This window comes from Anomaloglossus baeobatrachus, chromosome 3, assembly GCF_048569485.1.
Source record: "Anomaloglossus baeobatrachus isolate aAnoBae1 chromosome 3, aAnoBae1.hap1, whole genome shotgun sequence".
Taxonomy (NCBI): domain Eukaryota; kingdom Metazoa; phylum Chordata; class Amphibia; order Anura; family Aromobatidae; genus Anomaloglossus; species Anomaloglossus baeobatrachus.
This window is the reverse complement of record NC_134355.1, coordinates 483,193,619-483,217,926: the sequence shown is the minus strand read 5'-3', so window position 1 is coordinate 483,217,926 and position 24,308 is coordinate 483,193,619. Positions and strand designations below refer to the sequence as shown.

The window sequence follows — 24,308 nt, the reverse complement described above, 5'->3', positions numbered from 1 at the left end:
GTCGAGTCATTCTCATTGCTCCGGACTGGCCCAGGCGAGCTTGGTACCCAGACCTGCTCCATCTGTCCGTAGAGGTGCCGTGGCATCTTCCGGACCGTCCAGACCTTCTCTCACAAGGTCCGTTTTTCCGCCAGAATTCTGCGGCTCTCAGATTGACGGCGTGGCTCTTGAGTCCTGGATCTTGACGGCTTCTGGTAATCCCCCCGAGGTAATCTCCACTATGACTCGGGCCCGTAAGTCTTCCTCTGCTAAGATCTATCACAGGACTTGGAAGATTTTCCTGTCCTGGTGTCGCTCTTCCGGCCATCCTCCTTGGCCTTTTTCCTTGCCGACCCTTCTGTCCTTTCTACAGTCTGGTCTGCAGCTGGGACTGTCCCTCAACTCTCTCAAGGGACAAGTCTCGGCTCTGTCAGTGCTGTTCCAGCGGCGTATCGCCCGGCTGGCTCAGATCCGCACCTTCTTGCATGGCGCGTCTCACATCATTCCGCCTTACCGGCGGCCCTTGGATCCCTGGGACCTTAATTTGGTTCTCACGGTTTTGCAGAAACCTCCCTTTGAGCCTCTTAGGGAGGTTTCTTTGTTTCGTCTTTCACAGAAAGTGGTCTTTCTAGTGGCCATAACTTCCCTCAGGAGAGTCTCTGATTTGGCTGCGCTCTCTTCGGAGTCACCTTTTTTGGTTTTTCATCAAGACAAGGTGGTTCTCCGTCCGACTCCGGATTTTCTTCCTAAGGTGGTCTCTCCTTTCCACCTTAACCAGGACATTACCCTACCTTCCTTTTGTCCTGCTCCTGTTCATCGCTTTGAAAAAGAGTTTCATACTTTGGATCTGGTGCGTGCTCTCCGGATCCATGTGTCTCGCACCGCTGCTCTTAGGCGGTGCACCTCTCTTTTTGTGCTAACCACAGGTCGGCGTAAGGGCCTCTCTGCTTCTAAGCCGACCTTAGCCCATTGGATTAGGTCGGCCATTTCGGATGTCTACCAGTGTTCTCAGGTGCCTCCCCCGCCGGGGATCAAGGCACACTCGACCAGAGCTGTCGGTGCTTCTTGGGCTTTCAGGCACCAGGCTACGGCTCAGCAGGTCTGTCAGGCTGCCACTTGAACTAGCCTGCATACCTTTTCAAAGCACTACCAAGTGCATGCTCATGCTTTGGCAGATGCGAGCTTGGGCAGACGCATCCTTTTAGCGGCTGTCGCCAATTTGTGAAGTTAGGCTCCCCCTACTTAGGTTTTTTTTTGTTTATTCCCACCCATGGACTGCTTTGAGACGTCCCATTGTCTGGGTCTCCCATAGGAACGATAAAGAAAAAGAGAATTTTGTTTACCGTAAATTCTTTTTCTTATAGTTCCGTATTGGGAGACCCAGCACCCTCCCTGTTGCCTGTTGGCAATTTCTTGTTCCGCGTGTTATCACCGGCTGTTGTCGTGTACAGAGTCTCCGGTTGTTCCGGTTCTTGCTTTGTTTTTACTTGTGGGTGGCCATTCTCCTTCAGCTTTTGCACTAAACTGGCTAGATCTGGTTCTCCAGGGGGCGTAAAAGCTCAGAGGGAGGAGCTACACTTTTAAGTGTAGTACTTTGTGTGTCCTCCGGAGGCAGAAGCTATACACCCATTGTCTGGGTCTCCCAATACGGAACTATAAGAAAAAGAATTTACGGTAAGTAAACAAAATTCTTTTTTTTTTTTGCACCTCATCCATGTGTGCGTCCTGCAGCGCTCGAGCGCTGATCAGAGATGCACATAACGGATCTGCATCCATGCTCCATTTTCGGCGTGACTTTTTTTTTTTTCGTATCCCAGTCACTTTTTGTATCTCATCAGTCCGTGCATCCTGCGGAGGCTGATCAGTGATGCATGGCGTCTGTGCATTTGGAAAGTCAAATGGCGCTCCTTCTCTTCCAAGCCCTGCCATGCGCCCAAACAATTGATTTCCACCACATATGAGGTATCTGCGTACTCAGGAGAAATTGCACAATACATTTTATGGTGCATTTTTGATAGCCTTGTAAAAAAAAAAAAAAACTACCTGGTTGAAGCAAATATTTTGTGGCTAAAAAAAAAAAAAATTTTCACGGCTCAATGTTATCAACTTCTGTGGAGCCCCTGGGGGTAGAAGGGGCTCCCCAGCCATCTAGGTAAATTTTTTTGAAGGGCCTAGTTCCAAAATGGGGTCACTTGTGGGGAGCTCCTTTGTTTAGGCACCATAGGGGGTCTGCAAATGTGACATGGCGTCCGCCAATGATACCAACCAATTTTGCTGTCAAATGGCGCTCCTTCCCTTCTGATCCCCGCCATGTGACCAAACAATTACTTTCCACCACATGAGGTATCTGCGTACTCAAGAGAAACTGCACAATACGTTTTATGGTGCATTTTTTCCCGATACCCTTGTGAAAAAAAAAGCTACCTGGTATATTTATATTTTCACGGCTCAACGTTACCAACTTCTGTGAAGCCCCCGGGGTTTAAAAAGGCTCACCAAACATCTAGATAAATTTCTTGAGGGGTCTAGTTTCCAAAATGGGGTCACTTGTGGGGGAGCTCCACTGTTTAGGCACCTCAAGGGGTCTCCAAACCCGATATGGCGGCGACCACTAATGAGTCCAGCTAATTTTACGCTCAAATTCGAATGGCTCTCCTTACCTTCTGAGCTCTGCCGTGCGCCCAAACATTTGATTTTTACAACACATGAGTACTCAGGTGAAATTACACAATAAATTGTATGGTGCACTTTCTCTTTTCTCCCTTGTGAAATTGTAAAGTTTTATGGCTAAAGTAACATTTTTGTGTTTAAAAAAAAATTTCATAATTTTCTCAAATTCTTATGAAAAAATATTTATCACATACTGCAATGAACCGCTGTTCCCAATTTATTATATATTTGAGTCGGTCCATTTTATACCATATAGGTAAGGATGGTTGACCTTAGGGAGATCAATATCCAGCACCGCGGAGCACCATCACGTGCTTTCTCAATGCAGTGATTCTAGAGCAATGCCCCCTGTGAAATATGCAAAACAAGGAAGCCACGGAGACACAATCACATGTTTCTCAACACTGGCAGGTAGCGTTGAAACATGTGATGGTGTCTCCGTGGCTGGATATTGATCTCCCTAAGGTCAACCATCCTTAACTATATAGTCTTCTACTAGGCATTGCTCCCACTAGCCAGTTTCCTACTCCACACTGATGAGGGGCAAATACCCCGAAACAGCTGTCTGTGGATGGATACCATGTATTGGCATAGGTGGTTTCCTTGACTGGAGACTGCCCTTCCCGTGATTTTTCCTTCCTGGTGAAAGACCTGGCTAGTTACCTGCCAGTGTTGAAAAACATGTGATGGTGTCTCCATGGCTTCCTTGATTTGGTCCATTTTATACCAACTCCGACTCCACCAAAATGGACACAGACTCCACGACTCTGACTCCGACTCCGCAGCCCTGGCACACACACATGGAAGTAAGTACTTGAAACGCTGCCAATTTTGCAAGTTTCCCCCCAAAAAATCCAGAAAATGTTTAATTACGTTGCATTTTATTGCATGAAATAAGTATTTCATCACTTACAAGAATTGTAATCACTTCATCACTTACTGCAAGAATTTTTGCTCACATATTTGTTCTTTTAGAAGCCCTCCTATTCTGCACTCATTACCTGTATTAACTGCACCTGTTTAAACTTGTTACCTATATGAAAGACACCTGTGCACCCACTCAATCAGTCACACTGCAGCCTCTCTACCATGGCCAAGACCAAAAAGCTTTCTAAGCACACCAGGGACAAAATTGTAGAGCTGCCCTAGGCTCCGATGGGCTACAGGACAATAGAATGGCAGTTCTGTGAGAAGGCAACAACTGTTATAGCAATTATTTGAAAATGGAAACACAAGACAACTGTGAATCTTACTCAGTCTGGAATTCTATGCAAGATTTCGCCTCATGGGGTAAAGATGATTCTGAGAAGGGTCAGGAAGCAACCCAAAACATCTAGGGAGGACATGATGAATGACCTGAAAAGAGCTGGGACAACAGTCTCAAAGCTCACCATTAGTAACAAACTATGCCATCATGGATTCAAATTCTGCAGGGCACGCAAAGTCACTCTGCTTATTCCAGCACATATCCAGGCCCGTTTGACGTTTGCTAATTATCATCTGGATAATTCAGAGGAGGCATATGGGAGAAGGTTGTGGTCAGATGAGACCAAAATAGACCTTTTGGTATCAACTCCACTCACTGTTTGGAGAAAGGCGTACAACCGAAGGAACACTCTCAACCATGAAACATCATACTTTTGGGGGTCATTTTCTGCAAAGAGGAAAGGAAGACTGCACCATATATTGGCCAACAACCTCCTTCTCTCAATAAGCGCATTGAACATGGGTCGTGGCAGCGTCTTCCAGTATGACAATTACCCAAAACACACTGCCAGGGCAACTGAGTGGCTCCGTAAGAGGCATTTCAAGGTCCTGGAGTGGCCTAGCCAGTTTCCAGACCTGAACCCAATAGAAAAAGGAGCTAAAACTCCATGTTGCCCAGTGACTGCCCATTCCTCCATACAGATCTTCTCTAGATCTTTCAGGTTTCGGGGCTAACATCCCTGCTGCAATGTGTGCAAAATTTGTCATGAACTACAGGAAACATCTGATTCTGATTGCAAATAAAGATTTCTGTACCAAATGTTCAGTTCTTTTTCAGTTGTATCAAATACGTATTTCATTAAAATACTAATTAATTTAAAAATCAAACAATGTGATAGTCAGAATTTTTTTTTTATTCTGTATGTCAATGTAAGTGTACCGATGATAAAAATTACAGACCTCTCCATTCTTTGTAGGTGGGAAAATGTGCAAAACCAGCAGTGTATCAAATACTTATCTTCCCACTGTAATCTCTCGCATAACATATGACCCTCAATATACTGAATTGTATGTAATATAGCATTTAGCCTGAAGTGTTTTGAACTAATCCAGATGTGATTTTAGAAAAGGCATCATCTAACTTTGATAAGCTGCCACGGTCACATATATTTGATTAATTTTGCCTGTGCTTTTTCTGTGGCTAGGTGATGGGTGTAAGTCCATAGTGAAATATTTCACACTACAAACCACATTTTTGTTAGGGTGTTTTATTTTTAGTTGTCTTGCGTTTCCTTGAACCACGGCTTTTATGTAAAAGGCCACAGTTCAGAAAGACTGGCATGAACAGGGCTGGTCTTGTTGACTGGGCATGTTAGAGGTATAAACTACTGATTCATGAAAAGGAACATGCTTCCTAATAAAGCTGGAGCCTCTGAAAAGTGGCATGTGCCTCTATACAAATCTTAATGCTGCCATGTACCAAAGAAAGATTTGTGGCGTAAGCTACCCCAAGAATTATGAATCATGAATTAGACTAGGAGTGGCATCACACCCATATACCACCCCAGCTCCACCCAATTTGGCAGAGATGGACGAAACTTTGCGTGAAAATGCCAAAAATTGTAAGTTTTTGGCGCAGTTCTGAATTGCAGAAAAGTTTTTAAACTTTTTAAAGCTATTTAAGTCTATATGCGCACTGAGCATTTTTCGCGGCGTTTTTCGGGTGCACTTTTGGGCTCAAAACTGCATGACTTTGCTTCTTCAGCAAAGTCCGACTTTTCATTTTTTGCTGCCGCACACAGCTTTTCTTTTTTAGCTGCATTTTTGATGAAAAACGCACTGAAATGTAGCAAAACGCATGCCGCTGCGTTTTTGCCACGGGTGCGTTTGTCTTTTTGTGCGGTTTTTGCTGGTTTTTGAGAAGTGCAAAAAAAGTCAGTACACACATAGCCTAAGGCAGCAATAGGCATATAATCGCGTTGATGAATCTCTGCCTAAATCTCAGTTCTGCAGTTGTTGGCAAAAGTCAAACAAATTTCATAAAAGTGGTATTTTGTATTCACATTAGATGGTTATGCAGAGTGATCAGATAAGTCGTTCTTTCTATGAAAATTTTCGTGTAAAGTTTTTCATTGTAGTCTCTTATTGACCATGGATAACCAAGAAAACACATTCAGAGGCCATTGCTTTACAACAATAAGGCTTTACAGGCAAGGATCTTTGTGCTAGTAAGATTTTCAGTCAGTGTGTGTATGTATATATATAATATTTCATTCGTGTTTTTCCAAAAATAAGACCTCCCCCAAAAATAAGCCCTAGCAGGGATTTTCAGCATTTTCGGAGAAAGGCTTAAATATAAGCCCTCCCCCGAAAATAAGCCCTAGTCCCAGATCAATAATGAAGTGTCCGTGCAGCTAAAAAAGTTAGATACAGGACACTTCATTATACACAGCGGCACCCGGCAATTACACTCACCCGACACCGATCAGAGGACCTGCAGTGATCACACACCCGCACACATCAGATCACACACACACACACACACACACACACACACACACACACACACACACACACACACACACATCGGATCGCATACACACTCACCTCATCCAGTGCCCACGATCTCTTCTCGCCGGGAGAATCCTGAGGCAGTGCGGTGCAGCGCGACGAACAGGACCTGCGGCCAGACACGTGACTTGCTCTCATTCTCTGTTGCCATAAGTGCTGGATGTGATGTGTGTGTGTGTCTGCAATCGGCTGTGTGTGTCTGCGTTCAGATGTGTGTATCTGATGGCTGTGCGTGCCTGCGATCTGCTGTGTGTCTCTGCGATCGGATGTGTGTATCTGTGGCTGTGTGTGATCGGTGTATATCTCCGATCTGCTGTGTGTGTATCTGTGATCGGCTGTGTATGGCTATGTGCGCACGTTGCGTAAATACATGCAGTTACGCTGCGCTTTGTAGCGCAGCGTAACTGCATGCGTCCTGCGTCCCCTGCACAGTCTATGGAGATTGTGCAGGGGCCGTGCGCACGTGGCGTCTTAGAGCGCAGCGCTTCGGCTGCTGCCCGAAGCGCTGCGTTCTAAGAAGTAACATGTCACTTCTTCCGTGCGCTTTGCCGGCAGCTCCTGCTCTGTCTATGGCAGGAGCTGCAGGCAGAGCGTATGGAATCTGCTTTTTTTTTTTTTTCTCTACGGACATTTTCTGCAGCGATTAGAAGCGCACGTGTGCTCTTCAGATCACTGCAGAAATTTCTGCAGGGCTAGTACGCAACGTGCGCACATAGCCTATCTGTGATCGGCTGTGTGTGTCTGCGATCGGATGTGTGTGTCTGTGATGGCTGTGCGTGCCTGAGATCTGCTGTCTGTGATCTGCTGTGTATATCTGCGATCTGCTGTGTGTGTATCTGTGATCGGCTGTGTGTCTGGGATCTTCTGTGTGTGTCAGTGTGTCAGCTAGCAGCAGGGTAGGACGGCGTGCAGCACCGACCGGAGATCACAGGGAAACCCTGGGAACCATGCAGACTTCCTGGTCTGGTGAGTGAGTCTCCTGGGAAGTGGGGGGGTCTGCTTTTTTGGGGGGTTAACTTACCCCCAACCGTGTTTCTCCAAGAATAAGACCTCCTCCAAAAATAAGCCCTAGCGCTTTTTTGGGGGGGGCAAAAAAAATAAATATAAGACAGTGTCTTATTTTTGGAAAAACACGGTGTGTAGATAGATAGATAGATGTATTGCATATAATATAGAGTGTGTGTGTTAGACATTAATGAGATGTCATCTGTCAGGATTTGGCCCAGAAGCTGAAGTCCAGCATGTCAGGGTGGATTGCATAAAGTTCAAAAAAAAAAAAAAAAAAGATAGGGAGACAGCCAGGGAAAGAATCCAGGATTATTTAAGATCCTCAGGACTCCCGAGGCTTAAACCGGAAGATATAAAGGCACTGGAGGCACCGATTTCTGAGGCGGAGCTAGCTGCGGCCCTTAAGAATTCCCCTTCGGGTAAGGCACCGGGGCCGGATTGGCTCCCGGTGGCCTATTACAAGAAGCTGGGTCCTATATTGACCCCCCATTTTCTAGCAGCCTTCAACAACATCCCATCGTGTCCATCCCCACCTTTACCAAGAGATGCCCTTGCTGCTACCATTGTGGTTATTCCTAAAGAGGGGAGGGATCCCTCCACTTGTGCCAACTATCGCCCGATCTCCCTGCTCAATGTGGACCTAAAGTTGTTTGCTAAGATTCTGGCCGAGCGACTGTCCCCACTGCTAGGGGGTATAGTCCATTCTGACCAGGCCGGGTTCATGCTGAGCAGGGAGGCTAGGGATAACACCACGAGGGCCCTAAACCTGATTCATAGGGCCAGGTCTGATGGTGGATCTCTCATGTTGTTGTCGACAGACGCCGAGAAGGCGTTCGACCGGGTCAGCTGGACGTTCCTGGACGGTGTCCTTGCTTTCCTAGGGCTGGGGGGAAACATGCTAAGTTGGATAGGTTCTCTATATAGTGCACCGTCGGCTCGTGTTCGGGTTAATGGAGTGCTTTCAGAGAGTTTTCCGATTACCAATAGCAGCCGGCAGGGTTGTCCGCTTTCCCCAATGATATTCATACTCACATTAGAGCCCCTACTGCGACACATTCGGATGAACACTAGCATTAAGGGACCGGAGATCGGGGACAGCCTTTGTGGATGATCTATTATTTTTTATCGCTGACCCAGCCGAATCACTCCCAGTGCTAATGCAGGAATTTAATAGTTACTCCCTCCTCTCCAACTTTAAGGTCAACTTGTCTAAATCGGAGGCTCTGGGCGTTAACCTCCCCGCGGAGGTAGTTTCGCAGCTGCGGGGAGCCTCTGATATTCAGTGGGTTCCTCAGTACCTGCGATACTTGGGACTTAAATTGTCGGCCGACGTGAGCTCCCTTTTCCAGTTGAACTTTACCCCTCTGCTCCAAAAAATTAAAGAAGACTGTAAAACCTGGTCAAAAGGCACTTTCACGTGGTTCGGACGGGCCGCGATTTTTAAGATGAACATTTTTCCGAGACTCTTGTACCTCCTTCATACCCTACTCATGGGGATCCCCAGGCCATTCTTTAGAGAAGTTTCCTCTCTACAAACGAAGTTGCTATGGGCAAACAAGCCGGCGAGACTGGCACGGTCGTTGTTGTGTAGATCTAGGGCTCGGGGGGGGGGGGGGGGGCTGGGTCTCCCGGACCTCAAGACGTATTACATTGCCACACACACGGCCAGGGTAGTGGACTGGTGTCTCCATTCTAAAGCCAAGGCTTGGGTTCAGGTGGAGCAGAGCTTTACTGATATGCCATTGGCGGCACTTCCCCCTGTGGGCACAGAGCTCAAATCCCATCCTACGATTGGTGCTACGCTATCTTGTTGTTCCCAGGGGGTGGTCCGGAGAGCCCTACTGCCCTTGCCCTCTCCCCTTTCTCCAATCATTGGCGCCCCGAATTTTTCGCCGGGTCTCTCTGACCCTATGTTTCGCCTCTGGATCTTGCGGAATAGATTCCGCGCTCAACACATCGGAGTCGAGGGGCATTGGCCAACAATAGAGGATCTTCGGAGCTTCCGGGTCCCTGGACCCCTGGGCCCGTGGCGTTCCTTACAACTGCGACACTTTCTCGTTACTCTACCGGTCCATAGTCAGTTTGACAGACCCCTCACCGAGTTTGAGAAGCTCTGCATGGAAAGGGGGTCTCTCCGACACTGCCTGGCCATTTCACACTCCATGCTATGCAACTCTACAGACCTGTCCCCACCGGGGTTTCTCTTGCATTGGGAGTCAGACCTGGGCCTCACCCTCTCGACCTCGCAAAGAAATAAAGTGCTGTTACTCGCCCACAAAACATCAGTTAGCTCCAAACTCCAAGATGCCAACTATAAATGTATCTCTCGATGGTATAGGGTCCCGACGAAACTCCACAGGATGTTCCCAGGTGTAGACTCCAGTTTTTGCAGATGTGGGACTGGGGAAGGTGACTTCCTGCACATATTCTGGGCATGCCCGGAGTTGCAGCGGTTTTGGGAGGGGTTGCGGGGGGGTGATCGGGCATGTGGTTGGACACGCGCAGACCCTGGGCCCGGAGCTCTTCTTGCTTCAACTGCCCGACTCCTCTGTCCGTGCTTATAAGGGGTCTCTATTAAGCTTCCTGGTGATGGCCGCCAGGACGTGCATCCCCCTGAGATGGAGATCCCCCACTCCGCCGACACTATCAATGTGGGCGAACAGGGTGAATGAATTGCTGCATATGGAGGACCTGACGGCGTCTCTCCACGACAGACAGGAGGTTTTTCACAGGACTTGGTTTCCCTGGATCGAGTTTAAATTCTCCAAGGAATACGGTACCTGGATCCCCCCTGACTGAGGGGGTCTTCTTCTGCCGTTAGACAGTGGTGTTCTGAGATGATGGATCTCTGCCTAGTGGCTGTTTGTTCCCTTATGTTCTGCTCTTCCCCCCCCCCTTCCTCCCCCCCTTTTTGTGTGCTCCCTCCTATTTGTCTATGGTCTACTTTCTTCTGCTCTCTTGCTTCTTTATCTCTCTCTCCTTAATTCTCTACAGAATTTCTATACTTGAAAATTCCCGGGTAAACATGGAGGAGTCAAAGTGTGGTAGTTATCAGTTGTTACAGTTAAGCTGGTGTCACACATAACGACAACGACGTCGCTGCAACGTCACCATATTCTGTGACGTTGCAGCGACCTCAACAGCGACGTCGCTGTGTGTGACACATAACAATGATCAGACCCCTGCTGCGAAATCATTGCTCGCTCCTGAATGCTCGAAGTCATTTTTTGATCGCTGCTATCCCGCTGCGCCATGCTGATAAGCTGATAATCCTTGTGTTTGACACCGCAGCAGCGACGCTACGCTACGTCTGAAACCACACAACGACCGTCGACGTCGCTATGATCGCTGCTCCGTCGCTGCTTTTTCTAACATGTTTGACAGCTTACTAACGATCATCGATGGTCGCTGCTACGTCACAGAATATGGTGACGTTGCAGCGACGTCGTTGTCGTCGTCGTTATGTGTGACCCCAGCTTTAGCCTGATGGGTGACAATGTACAATGGTCGTAAATTGTTATGCTACTGTTCTGGATTGATGTATTCCCATGTTTTTCGGTTAAATAAAGAATTATAAAAAAAATAAGGGTCAGTACTGCAAATACTGAAGCTTTTTAAACCATTGACAAATATATCAAGTTTATGTAAACTTCTGAAATGCTCTAAAACACTGAAGCAGCAAGTGGTGTGAAAACCAGAACTTTTGGCCACAAGCGTACCTGCATGTGTATATACTATGTAGTGATAAGCTGTATAAAGCTCCTAATTTTATCACTAGCTATAACTGTGTACTTCGATGGTAAAACCTGTTTCTCTGGGCACAGCATGCCAGTGTAGTGTGCCCATCTGCCAATATAAAAGCTGCAGTGCATTAACAGCATGGCCCAGAATAAGCGTAACATTCCTAGCTATGTAATTATATACTGCGCCACGGTTACACAGCTAAGAGTGCTGTCTAAATCTAAAAATATTAATTTTCAGACCGTGCAGATTTGTTCATGCCTGAGTGCTTCGTGATGTCCGCTGTGCCATACTAAGCTGCAGCGTTGTACTGCGCCCCAAGCAGAATCTCATTAATAAGCTGTAAATTGCTTGTCTGTTTTTTATATCATAAGGGGGACGTAAAAACCCAGACTCGCCTACAGACCAAAAACATTGTTTATTTTTGAATAACCACGTGTGGCATTGGATCATAAAAGTGACTCATGTTTTCATTTGGATCTGCAGAATGTCATAACGCATTTGCGTTGGTAGTGCGACCTCCGACAGAACAGGCAAACCAGTTATTTAGCTTCCAGCTGACAACGGAGGAGCCACTGAAGGCCGATTGGCTGAAGATGTTATGCCGGCACATAGCCAACACCATTTGTAAAGCAGATGCTGTAAGTAGTTTTCTCCCCATCATCATGACAGCGAAGAAGGATTCAGAGAACCACTGACAGCTGTGAATATGGAGCTTATTTCATCACCTAAAATTTTATTTATATATACTGTATGCGTGTGATATATATGTGTATGTATAGAGTATAGTAAAATTTGACTGTTTTGTAGTGTCAAACTGGAGAAAAACAAGCGCTTGATACAATTCAGGAATACACCCGCGATCACAGGCTCCTTTTGGTTTTACCATTCATTTACCAATCCCAAATTTACCATTAGACTAAATGCAGAGAAAAATCTTATTTAAAGCTGCAACTCAAAAACCTATTTGGATAATTGTCACATAATTTACAAATTTACACTAGCCGCGACTAGAAATAACGTTGATAAAATAGTCACCACTTCAGAAGTCCAGAAAGGCCCAGCGGGTTCCTATAAGTAGGTGCACGGAAACCTGTGGTCAGCATCCACCTGGAGTAATGAGGAAAAAGAAGCTGAAGATCCAGCACAATATAAAATTTGAGTTTCATCTTTATTTCATCATCTAAAATCAGGGGAAAAAAGGGGGATACACAATCTCCAATAAAGATGTGACTCAAGACTCTTTTCAAACACATTTGGTGTTCTTGATCACATGTAATGAATCTATTACAATGGGAAAATATGTATATGTGTGTTATATTATTATTCTCTGACACACACACACACACACACACACACACACACACACACACGGAAAAAGGTGAGAGAGAAGAGGGGGAAGGGTAAGTTCATTGTATGTGCACAACAGAGGCAATTCATTTGGATCCAATAATGGCACTATCAATCTACATTTGCTGCACTAATGTAGATTGATCGTTCCTTTATTGGATCCAAATGAATTCCCTCTGTTGTGCACATACGATGAACTTACCCTTCTCCCCCTCTTCTCCAATCCCTCCCCCACCTCTTTCCTCAGGCATGTCATATCTGTTAAAGGGAAGGTGTCGTTCAAAAAAAAAAAAAAACCTTTAAGTAACTGAAAAAAATGTAAAGTATTAATGTTTTGTTCAAATATTTGTTAATTGAGCAAAATATAAAAAAATTAAAAAGTTTGATATTTTCCACTCTTAAACACTAGGCGGAGCAGCTGCTGAAATCCTACTGTAGAAACAGCTCACATTACAGCTGTAGTAAAAGTGGGCAGAATCTGCTCTCCTGTGTGTGATGTCACAGCTCCCCCTCCCAATCTGAGTTTTTCCAACAGGATAAGGGAAGGTGAAGTGTAGGGACACAGCGCGGAGCCATTTTGTTGGTAACCACAAATGTCTAAAGTGTCACCAAGGACACCTGCATAGTGCTCCCCACATAGCACTCTGCACGCCCCAGTCCAGCAATGCTCTGCCACATGCACGCCCCTGTCCAGCAATGCTCTGCCACATGCACGCCCCTGTCCAGCAATGCTCTGCCACATGCACGCCCCAGTCCAACAATGCTCTGCCACATGCACGCCCCAGTCCAGCAATGCTCTGCCACATGCCCGCCGCTGTCCAGCAATGCTCTGCCACATGCACGCCCCAGTCCAACAATGCTCTGCCACATGCACGCCCCAGTCCAGCAATGCTCTGCCACATGCACGCCCCAGTCCAGCAATGCTCTGCCACATGCACGCCCCCACGCAATGCTCTGCCACATGCACGCCCCAGTCCAGCAATGCTCTGCCACATGCACGCCCCAGTCCAGCAATGCTCTGCCACATGCACGCTCCCACGCAATGCTCTGCCACATGCACGCCCCCACGCAATGCTCTGCCACATGCACGCCCCCACGCAATGCTCTGCCACATGCACGCCCCCACGCAATGCTCTGCCACATGCACGCCCCCACGCAATGCTCTGCCACATGCACGCCCCCACGCAATGCTCTGCCATATGCACGCCCCCACGCAATGCTCTGCCATATGCACGCCCCCACGCAATGCTCTGCCATATGCACGCCCCCACGCAATGCTCTGCCACAGGCACGCGCCCACGCAATGCTCTGCCACAGGCACGCGCCCACGCAATGCTCTGCCACAGGCACGCGCCCACGCAATGCTCTGCCACTTGCACGCCCCCACGCAATGCTCTGCCACATGCACGCCACCACGCAATGCTCTGCCACATGCACGCCACCACGCAATGCTCTGCCACATGCACGCCACCACGCAATGCTCTGCCACAGGCACGCCACCACGCAATGCTCTGCCACAGGCACGCCACCACGCAATGCTCTGCCACAGGCACGCGCCCACGCAATGCTCTGCCAAATGCACGCGCCCACGCAATGCTCTGCCAAATGCACGCGCCCACGCAATGCTCTGCCACATGCACGCGCCCACGCAATGCTCTGCCACATGCATGCACGCAATGCTCTGCCACAGGCACGCACACTGTCTACAGTGTGCATATATACTGTGTTTGTGACCGAGCAGCATAAGGGAGGCAGAGCCAGTGTATTTTTATATACTATATACTGTGTGTATATACTGTGTGTGTGACTGAACAGCATGAGGATGGCGGAGCCAGTGTGTGTATGTACTAAATACTGTGTGTATATAATTGTGTGTGTGTGTGTGTGTGTGTGTGTGTGTGTGACCGAGCACCCAGCATGAGGGAGAGGGTGGGGGGGTTTCATTGGAGATGGTAGCGGCGGCGTGGGGAGGGGCGCAGGTATTCAGGCCGTCACGTGACAGGCGGCGGGTGGGGGTGGCTGTATGGGGAGGGAGGGGTGTCGGTACTTGCACATCCCGAGCAGGTGACGCTTTGTGCTCCACAACACAAAGATGGCACCGATATCCTCCCTATGCTGTGATCTGGACAGCCCAGGGGGCGCGTCTAGGTCACAGCAGGGAGCTGTCTTGTATTAAGTATAAGGTCGGAGTCCGACCATTAGACCCAATGCACACACAGCAAATCCATGATGGCAGCCTACAGCGCGTCAGTAAAACTAGAATTAAATAAACAATGAGTTTTATTTTGTATTAAAAATACTTGATCTCATAATCACTATTATTATTACAAAAATAAAAACCGTGGCACCTTCCCTTTAACGTGTGTGTGTATGTGTGTGTGTATGTGTATATATGTATATATATATGTATATATATAATATTTATTATATTATATTATATTTCTTTGTCGCTCCATTGGGAGACCCAGACAATTGGGTGTATAGCTACTGCCTCCGGAGGCCACACAAAGTATTACACTTTAAAAAGTGTAACCCCTCCCCTCTGCCTATACACCCTCCCGTGCATCACGGGCCCATCAGTTTTATGCTTTGTGTTGAAGGAGGCTGACACTCACACAATGCTCCACATTTTAGTCAGCAGCAGCTGCTGATTATATCGGTTGGAAGAAAAGAGGGCCCCTAACAGGGCCCCCGGCATGCTCCCTTCTCACCCCACTGAGTCGGCGGTGCTGTTAAGGTTGAGGTACCCATTGCGGGTACACAGGCAGGAGCCACATGCCGTTTTCCTTCCCCATCCCTTAGGGGCTCTGGGTGAAGTGGGATCCTAACCGGTCATCCAGCCACTGGGACCGGGCTCCCTCCGCAGCCCCTGGTGGTATCTGCCGGACAGGAGATTGAGTATCGTCAGGGACATGGCCCTGCATCTACAGGTACTCTGTGTCCCCTTTGGGACGGTGCATGAAGCACCTTGGCCTCAGACGCTGCAGCGACTGCGGTGTGATTTTTTTTTTTTTTGACCGGGACTACCGCGCCGACTGTGCCGGTTTGCCGGCCGCGGTTTTTACTTTAGTCCCCGGCTTTTGCGGCCTAGTGTGTTAAACTCCCGCCCCTGGGCCTGCCAGTCAGGGGGAAGGGCGGGACGGTCGGTATGACGCCGACGGTGAGGGCTGGAGCACACTTCGCTGTCCTCCTCCCCCCTCACTGTTCACTATGGGGTGCAGATTCCCGCACTTTTGTGGTTCCGCCCTCGGCTCCCTCCTCCCCTCGGAACGCCGGCAGCCATTGTTATATGGGATGATTCTGCCGGTGGAGATCTCGGATTGTGCTCACTGTTCGGCAGCACTGCAGCTCTGGGAGAGGGGGTTCCTAACCGGTCGCCATGCATGGGACCGGGCTCCATCCGCAGCCCCTGGGGGATTCTGACGGACAGGAGACAGGACATCATCAGGGACAGAGCCCTGCATCCATAAGGTACTCTGTGTCCCCTTTGGGGGACGCTGCATACAGCACCTGGGTTACAAACGCCGCAGCGGTTGCTGTGAGGTTTGTGAGACCGGGACGACCGCGCCTGTTTGCCGGCCGCGTTTTTAACTTTAGTCCCCGGCTCTTGCGGCCTAGTACCATATACTCCCGTTCCCGGGCCTGCCAGTCAGGGGTAACGACGGGACGTCGGCAGTGAAGGCTGGAGCATACTTGGTATCCTCCTCCCCCCTCACTGTGAACTGTGGGGCACCAGTTTCCCAATCGGGTGCTGGCCCCCCTTGGGTGCCGAAGTGTGTGTGTGTGTGTATATATATATATATATATATATATAGATAGATAGATAGATAGATAGATAGATAGATAGATAGATAGAGATATAGATAGATAGAGAGATAGATAGATAGATAGATAGATAGATAGATAGATAGATAGATAGATAGATAGATAGAGATATAGATAGATAGATAGATAGATAGAGATATAGATATAGATATATATATATATATAGATATATATATATTATATTATATTATATATATATTATATATATATTATATATATATATATATTATATATAAATATGTGTGTTTATATGGTATATGATTTCACTGTTCGGCTGCACTATTTGCTTTTGGCTATATACCCTTGCTGATTGCTAGGAGGTGACATCAGCACACCTATCATTGCAAATGCTTGGCCCCTGGCGCACTCACTCAGCCGGAGCCTCTGGCACGGGTGGGACCCTCGGCTCAGGTGGTACCACCGGTTTCCACGGCACAGATGGCAGGGACAGAGTTTGCACGTTTGACTGAGCAACTCTCTGAGTCATTCCATGGCCCAGTCTATGAACAGAGGGGCTGCTAAGCTGGAAGCTTTGCAGTCCAGACCGGTAACACAGGGCCAGGGAGCTGTGAGTTCATCGCCCCCAGGCCCCTCTGGGTCGGTACAACAAGGGGCTCCTGGGGTAACACCCAGATCCCACGGTGAGAACTCCGACACGGACCGCGGCCTCACACAGGCTAACCGGGCTCGCTGGGAACCTTCCACGACTTCACTGTCGTAGTTAAGGATGGAGCGAAGGTCGCAGCTCAGGGCTCTGAACCTAGCGTTGCGCTCAATCTGGATACACCTGAAGGGGACGCCATAGTAAATGACCTTATAGCGTCCGTCAACCAGGTGCTAGACCTCTCTTCCCCATCTTCTCCTATGGAGGAGTCTGCTTCACAGCGGGAGAAACACCAGTTTAGGTTTCCCAAATGTACACGGAGTGCGTTTTTTTCGATCACTCTAACTTCAGAGAGGCTGTCCAGAAGCACAGAACTTTCCGGACAAGCACTTTACTAAGCGCCTTAATGACACACGTTACCCTTTTCCCCCCTGACGTAGTTAAGGGTTGGGCTCAGTGTCACAGGGTGGATCCTCCAGTCTCCAGACTGGCGGCTAGATCCGTAGTATTAGTGGCAGATGGTTCATCTCTCATGGATGCCACTGACAGACAAATAAAGCTTATGATGAAATCCATCTTTTGCTCCGGCCTTCGCAGCCGTGAGGGCTCTCCAAGCTATCTCAGCTTCTCTGGCTGAGATTAATGCGGTCGCACGTATCTCTGCCCCGCAGGTTGTGTCCTTGGCTTCTCAAGCGTCCCAGCCCTCCTCGTCCAACAGGCCACAGAAGAGCCAGAGGAACTCTTCTCCACGGCGGTCTAAGTCACGTCCTCCAAAGACCACCGGAGGCACAGTCTCCAAGGCGGCCTCCTCATGACTTTCGGCCGCCCCAAACCGCATCCTCGGTCGGTGGCAGCCTCTCCCGCTTTGCGACGCCTGGTGGCCACATGTCCAAGACCGATGGGTGAGAGACATTCTGTCTCACGGTTTCAGGATAGCGTTCAGCTCTCGTCCTCCGACTCATTTTTTTCAGAACTTCTCCGCCCCCCGAACGGACCGTTGCGCTTTTCAGGCGGTGGACACTCTGACAACAGAAGGAGTGGTGATCCCCGTTCCCCACAGGAACGCGGTCGCGGTTTTTACTCCAATCTGTTCATGGTGCCAAAAAAGGACGGCTCATTCCGTTCCGTTTTGGACCTCAAATTGCTCAACAAACATGTGACAACCAGGAGATGCCTATCTCCATGGCAGATCGCTCAAGAGCATCAACGCTTCCTGCGTTTCGCCATCGGGGACGAACACCTTCAGTTTGTGGCACTGCCTTTCGGCCTGGCGACAGACCCACGGGTCTTCACCAAGGTCATGGCATCCGTCGTAGCGATCCTACACTCTCAGGGCCACTCGGTGATCCCTTACCCAGACGATCTCCTAGTCAAGGCACCCTCTTGGGTGGCTTGTTAACACAGTCTGACCGTTGCTCTGGAGACTCTCCAGAGGTTTCGGGTGGATCATCAATTTTCCAAAGTTAAAAATTCTCTCTGACCCAGTCACTGACGTACCTCGGGATGGAGGTTCATACTCTCTCAGCGATGGTCAAGCTACCGCTGGACAAACAGCGGTCGCTGCAGACAGGGGTGCAATCCCTTCTTCGGGCCCAGTCGCACCCCTTGAGGCGCCTCATGCACTTCCTGGGGAAGATGGTGGCAGCAATGGAGGCAGTTCCATTTGCGCATCCTCTCCAATGGGACATTCTCAGCAAATGAGACAAGAGTCCTTAAACAGGAACGTCTCTCTGTCTCTGGAAGCCGAGACCTCACTTCAATGGTGGCTTCTCCCCACTTCTCTGTCGAAAGGAAAATCCTTTCTGCCCCCATCCTGGGCTGTGGTCACGACGGACGCGAGCCTGTCAGGATGGGGAACGGTTTTTCTCCACCACAAGGCTCAGGGAACCTGGACTCCGACAGAGTCCTCCCTTCAGATCAATGTTCTGGAAATGAGGGCAGTGTATCTAGCCCTCAAGGCGTTCCATCGGTGGCTCGAGGGCAGGCAGATCCGCATACAGTCGGACAACGCCAAGGCGGTTGCGTACATCAACCACCAGGGCGGCACTCGCAGTCGTCAAGCCTTCCAAGAAGTCCGGCGGATTTTGCTGTGGGCGGAGGCCACAGCCTCCACCATCTCCGCGGTTCACATTCCGGGCGTAGAAAACTGGGAAGCAGACTACCTCAGTCGCCAGGGCATGGACGCGGGGGAATGGTCTCTCCACCCGGACGTGTTTCAAGAGATCTGTTGCCGCTAGGGAACGCCGGACGCCGATCTCATGGCGTCTCGGCACAACAACAAGGTTCCGGCATTCATGGCACGGTCTCAGGACCACGGCGCTCTGGCGGCGGACGCCTTAGTTCACGATTGGTCGCAGTTTCAACTGCCTTATGTATTCCCTCCTCTGGCAATGCTGCCCAGAGTGTTGCGCAAGATCAGGTCCGACTGCCGCCGCGCCATTCTCGTCGCTCCAGATTGGCAGAGGCGGTCGTGGTACCCCGATCTGTGGCATCTCACGGTGGGGCAACCGTGGGCGCTCCCAGACCGACCAGACTTGCTATCTCAAGGGCCATTTTTTATCTGAATTCTGCGGCCCTCAACCTGACTGTGTGGCCACTATGAGACAGGCCAGGAAACCAACGTCAGCCAAGATCTGTCACAGAACTTGGAAGATCGTCTTAGCCTGGTGCTCTTAGAGGGGGTTTACCCCCTGGCCGTTTGCCTTACCCAGTTTTCTTTCCTTCCTTCAATCGGGATTGGACAAGGGTTGTCTCTCGACTCTCTCTAAGGTCAAGTCTCGGCGCTTTCCGTGTTTTTTCAAGAGCGTCTAGCCAGGCTTCCGCAGGTCCGCACGTTCCTGCAGGGAGTTTGCCACATAGTCCCACCTTACAAGCGTCCACTGGAACCCTGGGATCTCAACATGGTTCTACGCGTCTTTCGCAGAGGGTGGCATTTCTAGTGGCGGTTACTTCACTCCGTAGAGTGTCAGAGCTTGCAGCGCTGTCATGTAAAGGCCTTTTCCTGGTATTTCACCAGGATAAGGTGGTTCTGCGTCCGGTCCCGGACTTTCTCCCTAGGGTGGTGTCCACTTTTCATCTCAATAAGGATATCTCCTTACCTTCATTTTGCTCTCATCCAATTCACCAATATGAAAAGGATTTGCATTTGTTAGATCTAGTGAGGGCACTCCGGGTCTACGTGTCTCGCACGGCGCCAATGCGCCGCTCTGATGTGCTCTTTGTCCTTGTCGCTGGCCAGCGTAAGGGGTCGCAGGCTTCCAAGTCAACCTTGGCTCGGTGGATCAAGGAACCGATTTTTGAAGCCTGCCGTTCTGCTGGGCTTCCGATTCCTTCAGGGCTGAAAGCCCATTCTACCGGAGCCGTGGGTGCGTCCTGGGCATTGCGGCACCAGGCTACGGCTCAGCAGGTGTGTCAGGCGGCTACCTGGTCGAGTCTGCACACCTTCACGAAACACTATCAGGTGCATGCCTATGCTTCGGCAGATGCCAGCCTAGGTAGGCGAGTCCTTCAGGCGGCGGTTGCCCACCTGTAAGAGGGGGCCGTTGTTTCGGCTCTTTTTATCGAGGTATTCTTTTACCCACCCAGGGACTGCTTTTGGACGTCCCAATTGTCTGGGTCTCCCAATGGAGCGACAAAGAAGAAGGGAATTTTTGTTTACTTACCGTAAATTCCTTTTCTTCTAGCTCCTATTGGGAGACCCAGCACCCGCCCCTGTTCCCTTCGGGCTGTTTGTTCTTTTGTGTACACATGTTGTTCATGTTGAATTGTTCTTTGGTTCATGGTTTAGTTCTCCGAACATCCTTCGGATTGAGTTTACCTTAGACCAATTTATAAGTTTCCTCCTTCCTGCTTTGGCACCAAAACTGATGGGCCCGTGATGCACGGGAGGGTGTATAGGCAGAGGGGAGGGGTTACACTTTTTAAAGTGTAATACTTTGTGTGGCCTCCGGAGGCAGTAGCTATACACCCAATTGTCTGGGTCTCCCAAAAGGAGCTAGAAGAAAAGGAATTTACGGTAAGTAAACAAAATTCCCTTCTTCTTCATCGTTCCTTATGGGAGACCCAGACCATGGGTGTATAGCTTCTGCCTCCGGAGGACACACAAAGTACTACACTCAAACGTGTAGCTCCTCCCTCCTAGCATATACACCCCCTGGTAGCCAGTCCTAGCCAGTTTCAATGCTTTGTGTTCAGGAGGTCACACACACATGCATTCTCTGATTTTTGATTTTTGATTTTTTTTTTTTATTTCAAAGATTTGGAAGAAAAGCGGGTCCAGTCTGGACTCCCGGCATGTCCCTTCTCACCCCACTGTGTCGGCGGTGCTGTTAAGGTTGATTTTACAAGGCTGGAGCCTTCACATGCCGCGCTCCTTCACCATCCCCTGGGGCTCTGGCTTGAAGTGGGAGCCATCACGGTTCTCACTGCTTTGCAGGAGACCGGTCTCCATCTGCAGCCCTTTCAGGATCCTGCCGGACGGAGCGCTCACCTCCCAGGGACCTGGCACCTGCGTCTCACAAGCTAAGTACTGAGACGTTTTTACCACAGAAAGTGGTCTTTCCAGGGGTCCCTTGTACTTTATATATTGGGGAGAGTGTGTTATATGACTGTGTTAACATTTCCGGCCGGTTCTCCAGTTTTCACCGATGGTGCCTGCACGCTGGCCGCATGTTTAAATCTAGGCACCGGCTTCGCCTGAGGCCTAGTTTCGGTTTCACTGCCCCTGCATGTCAGCATGCAGAGGGACAGTGCGGCTCCGCCCAGCGGCTGTTCAGCACAGGGAACGGACACTCCTCACTGAGGAAAGATTCCCTCCCCTGTATACCTCATTTGCCCGCTCTCAGAGTAGGCCCCGTCCCCTCTCGCTCCGGTCGCCATTTTCTCAGCGTTCTCAATGTCTGCATAGGCACAGAGATACCACATTGTGACAAATGGGGGCCTGGGCTGGGGGACTGGAGGGCACAGAAATGTATGTTAAACGGTCTGGCAAGCCACAACCTCCGGTTGTGCAGCTGCTTATATTCTCTGTTTATATACTCTGCTGGGGGTCATTCTGGACAGAGCCCCCACTTCTGCAGCATGTCTCACATCAGAGCAAGGCTGCTCTTAATATGCACTGCATGTAGACTCGTACTGCCTGTACCGAGCACATAAACACAGTGGTCCCTCAGCCTGGAGGCTCATCAGTGGTCCCTCCAGCTGCTCCGGCTCCGGTGGTGCTGAGCATGCATTAGCCCCCTTCTCAGGGCGCTTCTGCTGCTACGGCTCGCTCAGCAAAGCTCACAGAGGACTCTTCATCTGGTCTCAGACCCCGTCCTCCTAAAATGGAGACGCAGGTTCCCCTGTCCTTCCCCGTCCCGCAGCTCTGATTCACGAGCTGACTCACAGGACGAGGAGGATGTCTTTACTAGGGGCTCGGACGCTACTTCATGTACATTGATCTGTCCGAAGGTGATGCAGATGCTAATGATTTGATTGCGTCCATTATATTTGTACTGGACCTCAATCCGCCTGTATCAGGGGAGCATCCCCCTCTGGTAGAAAGGCATCAGTATACCTTAAAGAGAACAAGGAGTGTGTTCCTTAACCACTCCAGTTTTCAGCCCACTGTGACCAAACCCAGAGCCTGTCCTGACAGACGCTCCCAAAGCGTGGTTCTGATGACTGTTTCCCCCTTCCACCAGAGGTGGTCAAGGAGTGGGCTCATTCACCAAGGGTGGTCCCTCCGGTGTCTAGACTTTCAGCCCGGTTAGTTGTATCAGTGGCTGACGGCACCTCTCTAAGGATCCCACTGTACATTAATTCTGTACTGGACCTCAATCCGCCAGTATCAGAGGAGCAACCCTCTCTGGCAAAAAGGCACCAGTTTACCTTGCCTAAGAGAACAAGGAGTGTGTTCCTTAACCACTCCAGTTTTCAGGCCACTGTCACCAAGCCCAGGGTCTGCTCTGACAAACGCTTCCCAAAGCGTGGTTCTGATGACAGTTTTTCCCCTTCCACCAGAGGTGGTCAAGGAGTGGGCTCATTCACCAAAGGTGGTCCCTCCGGTGTTTAGACTCTCAGCCCGGACCGTTGTATCAGTGGCTGATGGCTCCTCACTTAAGGTTTTGCTGTCCGCCAGGTTGTCCTTCTGGCCAAATCTGTATGGAGGCGGCAGGGGCCTCGTTCTCCCCACCTTTTGCAGCAGTGCGGGCTTTCAAAGCCATCTCTGCTTCTCTAGAGGAGATGCATTCCCTCACATGGACTCTATGCCCGAAATGGTTGCCTTAACTTCCAGACTTCAGTCTTTTCATCCTATGCCATATCTGCCATGCTGGAGACTCTCACCGCACTGCGGTGGCCTCGGCTAATTTCCTCGCTATCCGCAGGCTCCTGTGGCTTCGGAAGTGGAAGGCAGATGCTTCTAAAGAAGTTCCTTGCTGGGCTCCCTTTTTGCTGGGACCAGACTATTCGGGAACAACTGGATGAAATTATTAAGGAAGCTCTTGGCGGGAAGAGTTCTTCCAGGCCACAAACCTAAACTGTCCAGGGCAGGAATCAGTCGAGGTTTTGTTCTTTTCGTTCCTCCATCTGATCGTTCTCTAAGCCCTCGGCCTCGTCCACTAGCTCAGCCAAGGATCGTAAACCCAAATGGCGCACGAAGCCGCGTCCTCAGAAGACCGCAGGAGATGCTGCCACTAAGTCAGCCTCCTCCTGGCTATCTGGCCACGCCAGCAACGTCCTTGGTCGGTGGCAGGCTCTCCCTCTTTGGCGACGTATGGTTTTAACACGTCTCCGATCAGTGGGTGCGGGATACACGGCTACAGGATAGAATTCCATCCAGCCCGCCAAACAGTTTTTTTTCTGTCAACTCCCCCCTGCTCCAAGGCCGCCGCCTTCTCACAGGCCGTGGCATTCTTGCAGGCCAATGGAGTAATTGTACCGGTTCCCGACTGGGAACGGTTCTGAGATTTCTGCTTAAATCTATTCCTAGTCCCCGAAGAGGGCGGTGTCTTCCGACCTGGATCTCAAGCTTCTCAAGCATGTTCAGGTGCGGCATTTTCGCATGGAGTGTCTGCGATCAATCAATGACCCAAGGAGATTCCCTAGCATCCATCGACATCAGAGATGCCTATCTGCATGTGCCAATCGCAGTTTTACACCAGCGTTGGCTACGTTTTGCAATCGGAGTGGTCCAATTCGTGGCTCTTCCCTTGGGGTTTGCCACGGCCCCTCGAGTATTCTCAAGGTCGGGGCAGCTGTGATTGCAGTCCTGCACCTCTAGGGGTTGGCAGTGATCCTCTTGTCCTGGACGGCCTTCTAGTCTGGGCTTCATCCAGTGCAGACTGTTAGCGGAGTGCCTCGCTCACTCTCG

The 24,308-nt window shown here is 49.7% G+C and overlaps 1 protein-coding gene across 2 annotated transcripts in view; it reads left to right on the top strand.

The window, feature by feature from the left end:
- Nucleotides 1-24,308, top strand: part of ECT2 (epithelial cell transforming 2) — a 303,927-nt gene that overhangs the window by 227,616 nt on the left and 52,003 nt on the right. For both annotated transcript variants that reach the window (XM_075338550.1, XM_075338549.1), the window contains one exon: nucleotides 11,662-11,816. In XM_075338550.1, the coding sequence (XP_075194665.1) occupies nucleotides 11,662-11,816 (155 nt within the window). The remainder of the gene's footprint in view (nucleotides 1-11,661; nucleotides 11,817-24,308) is intronic.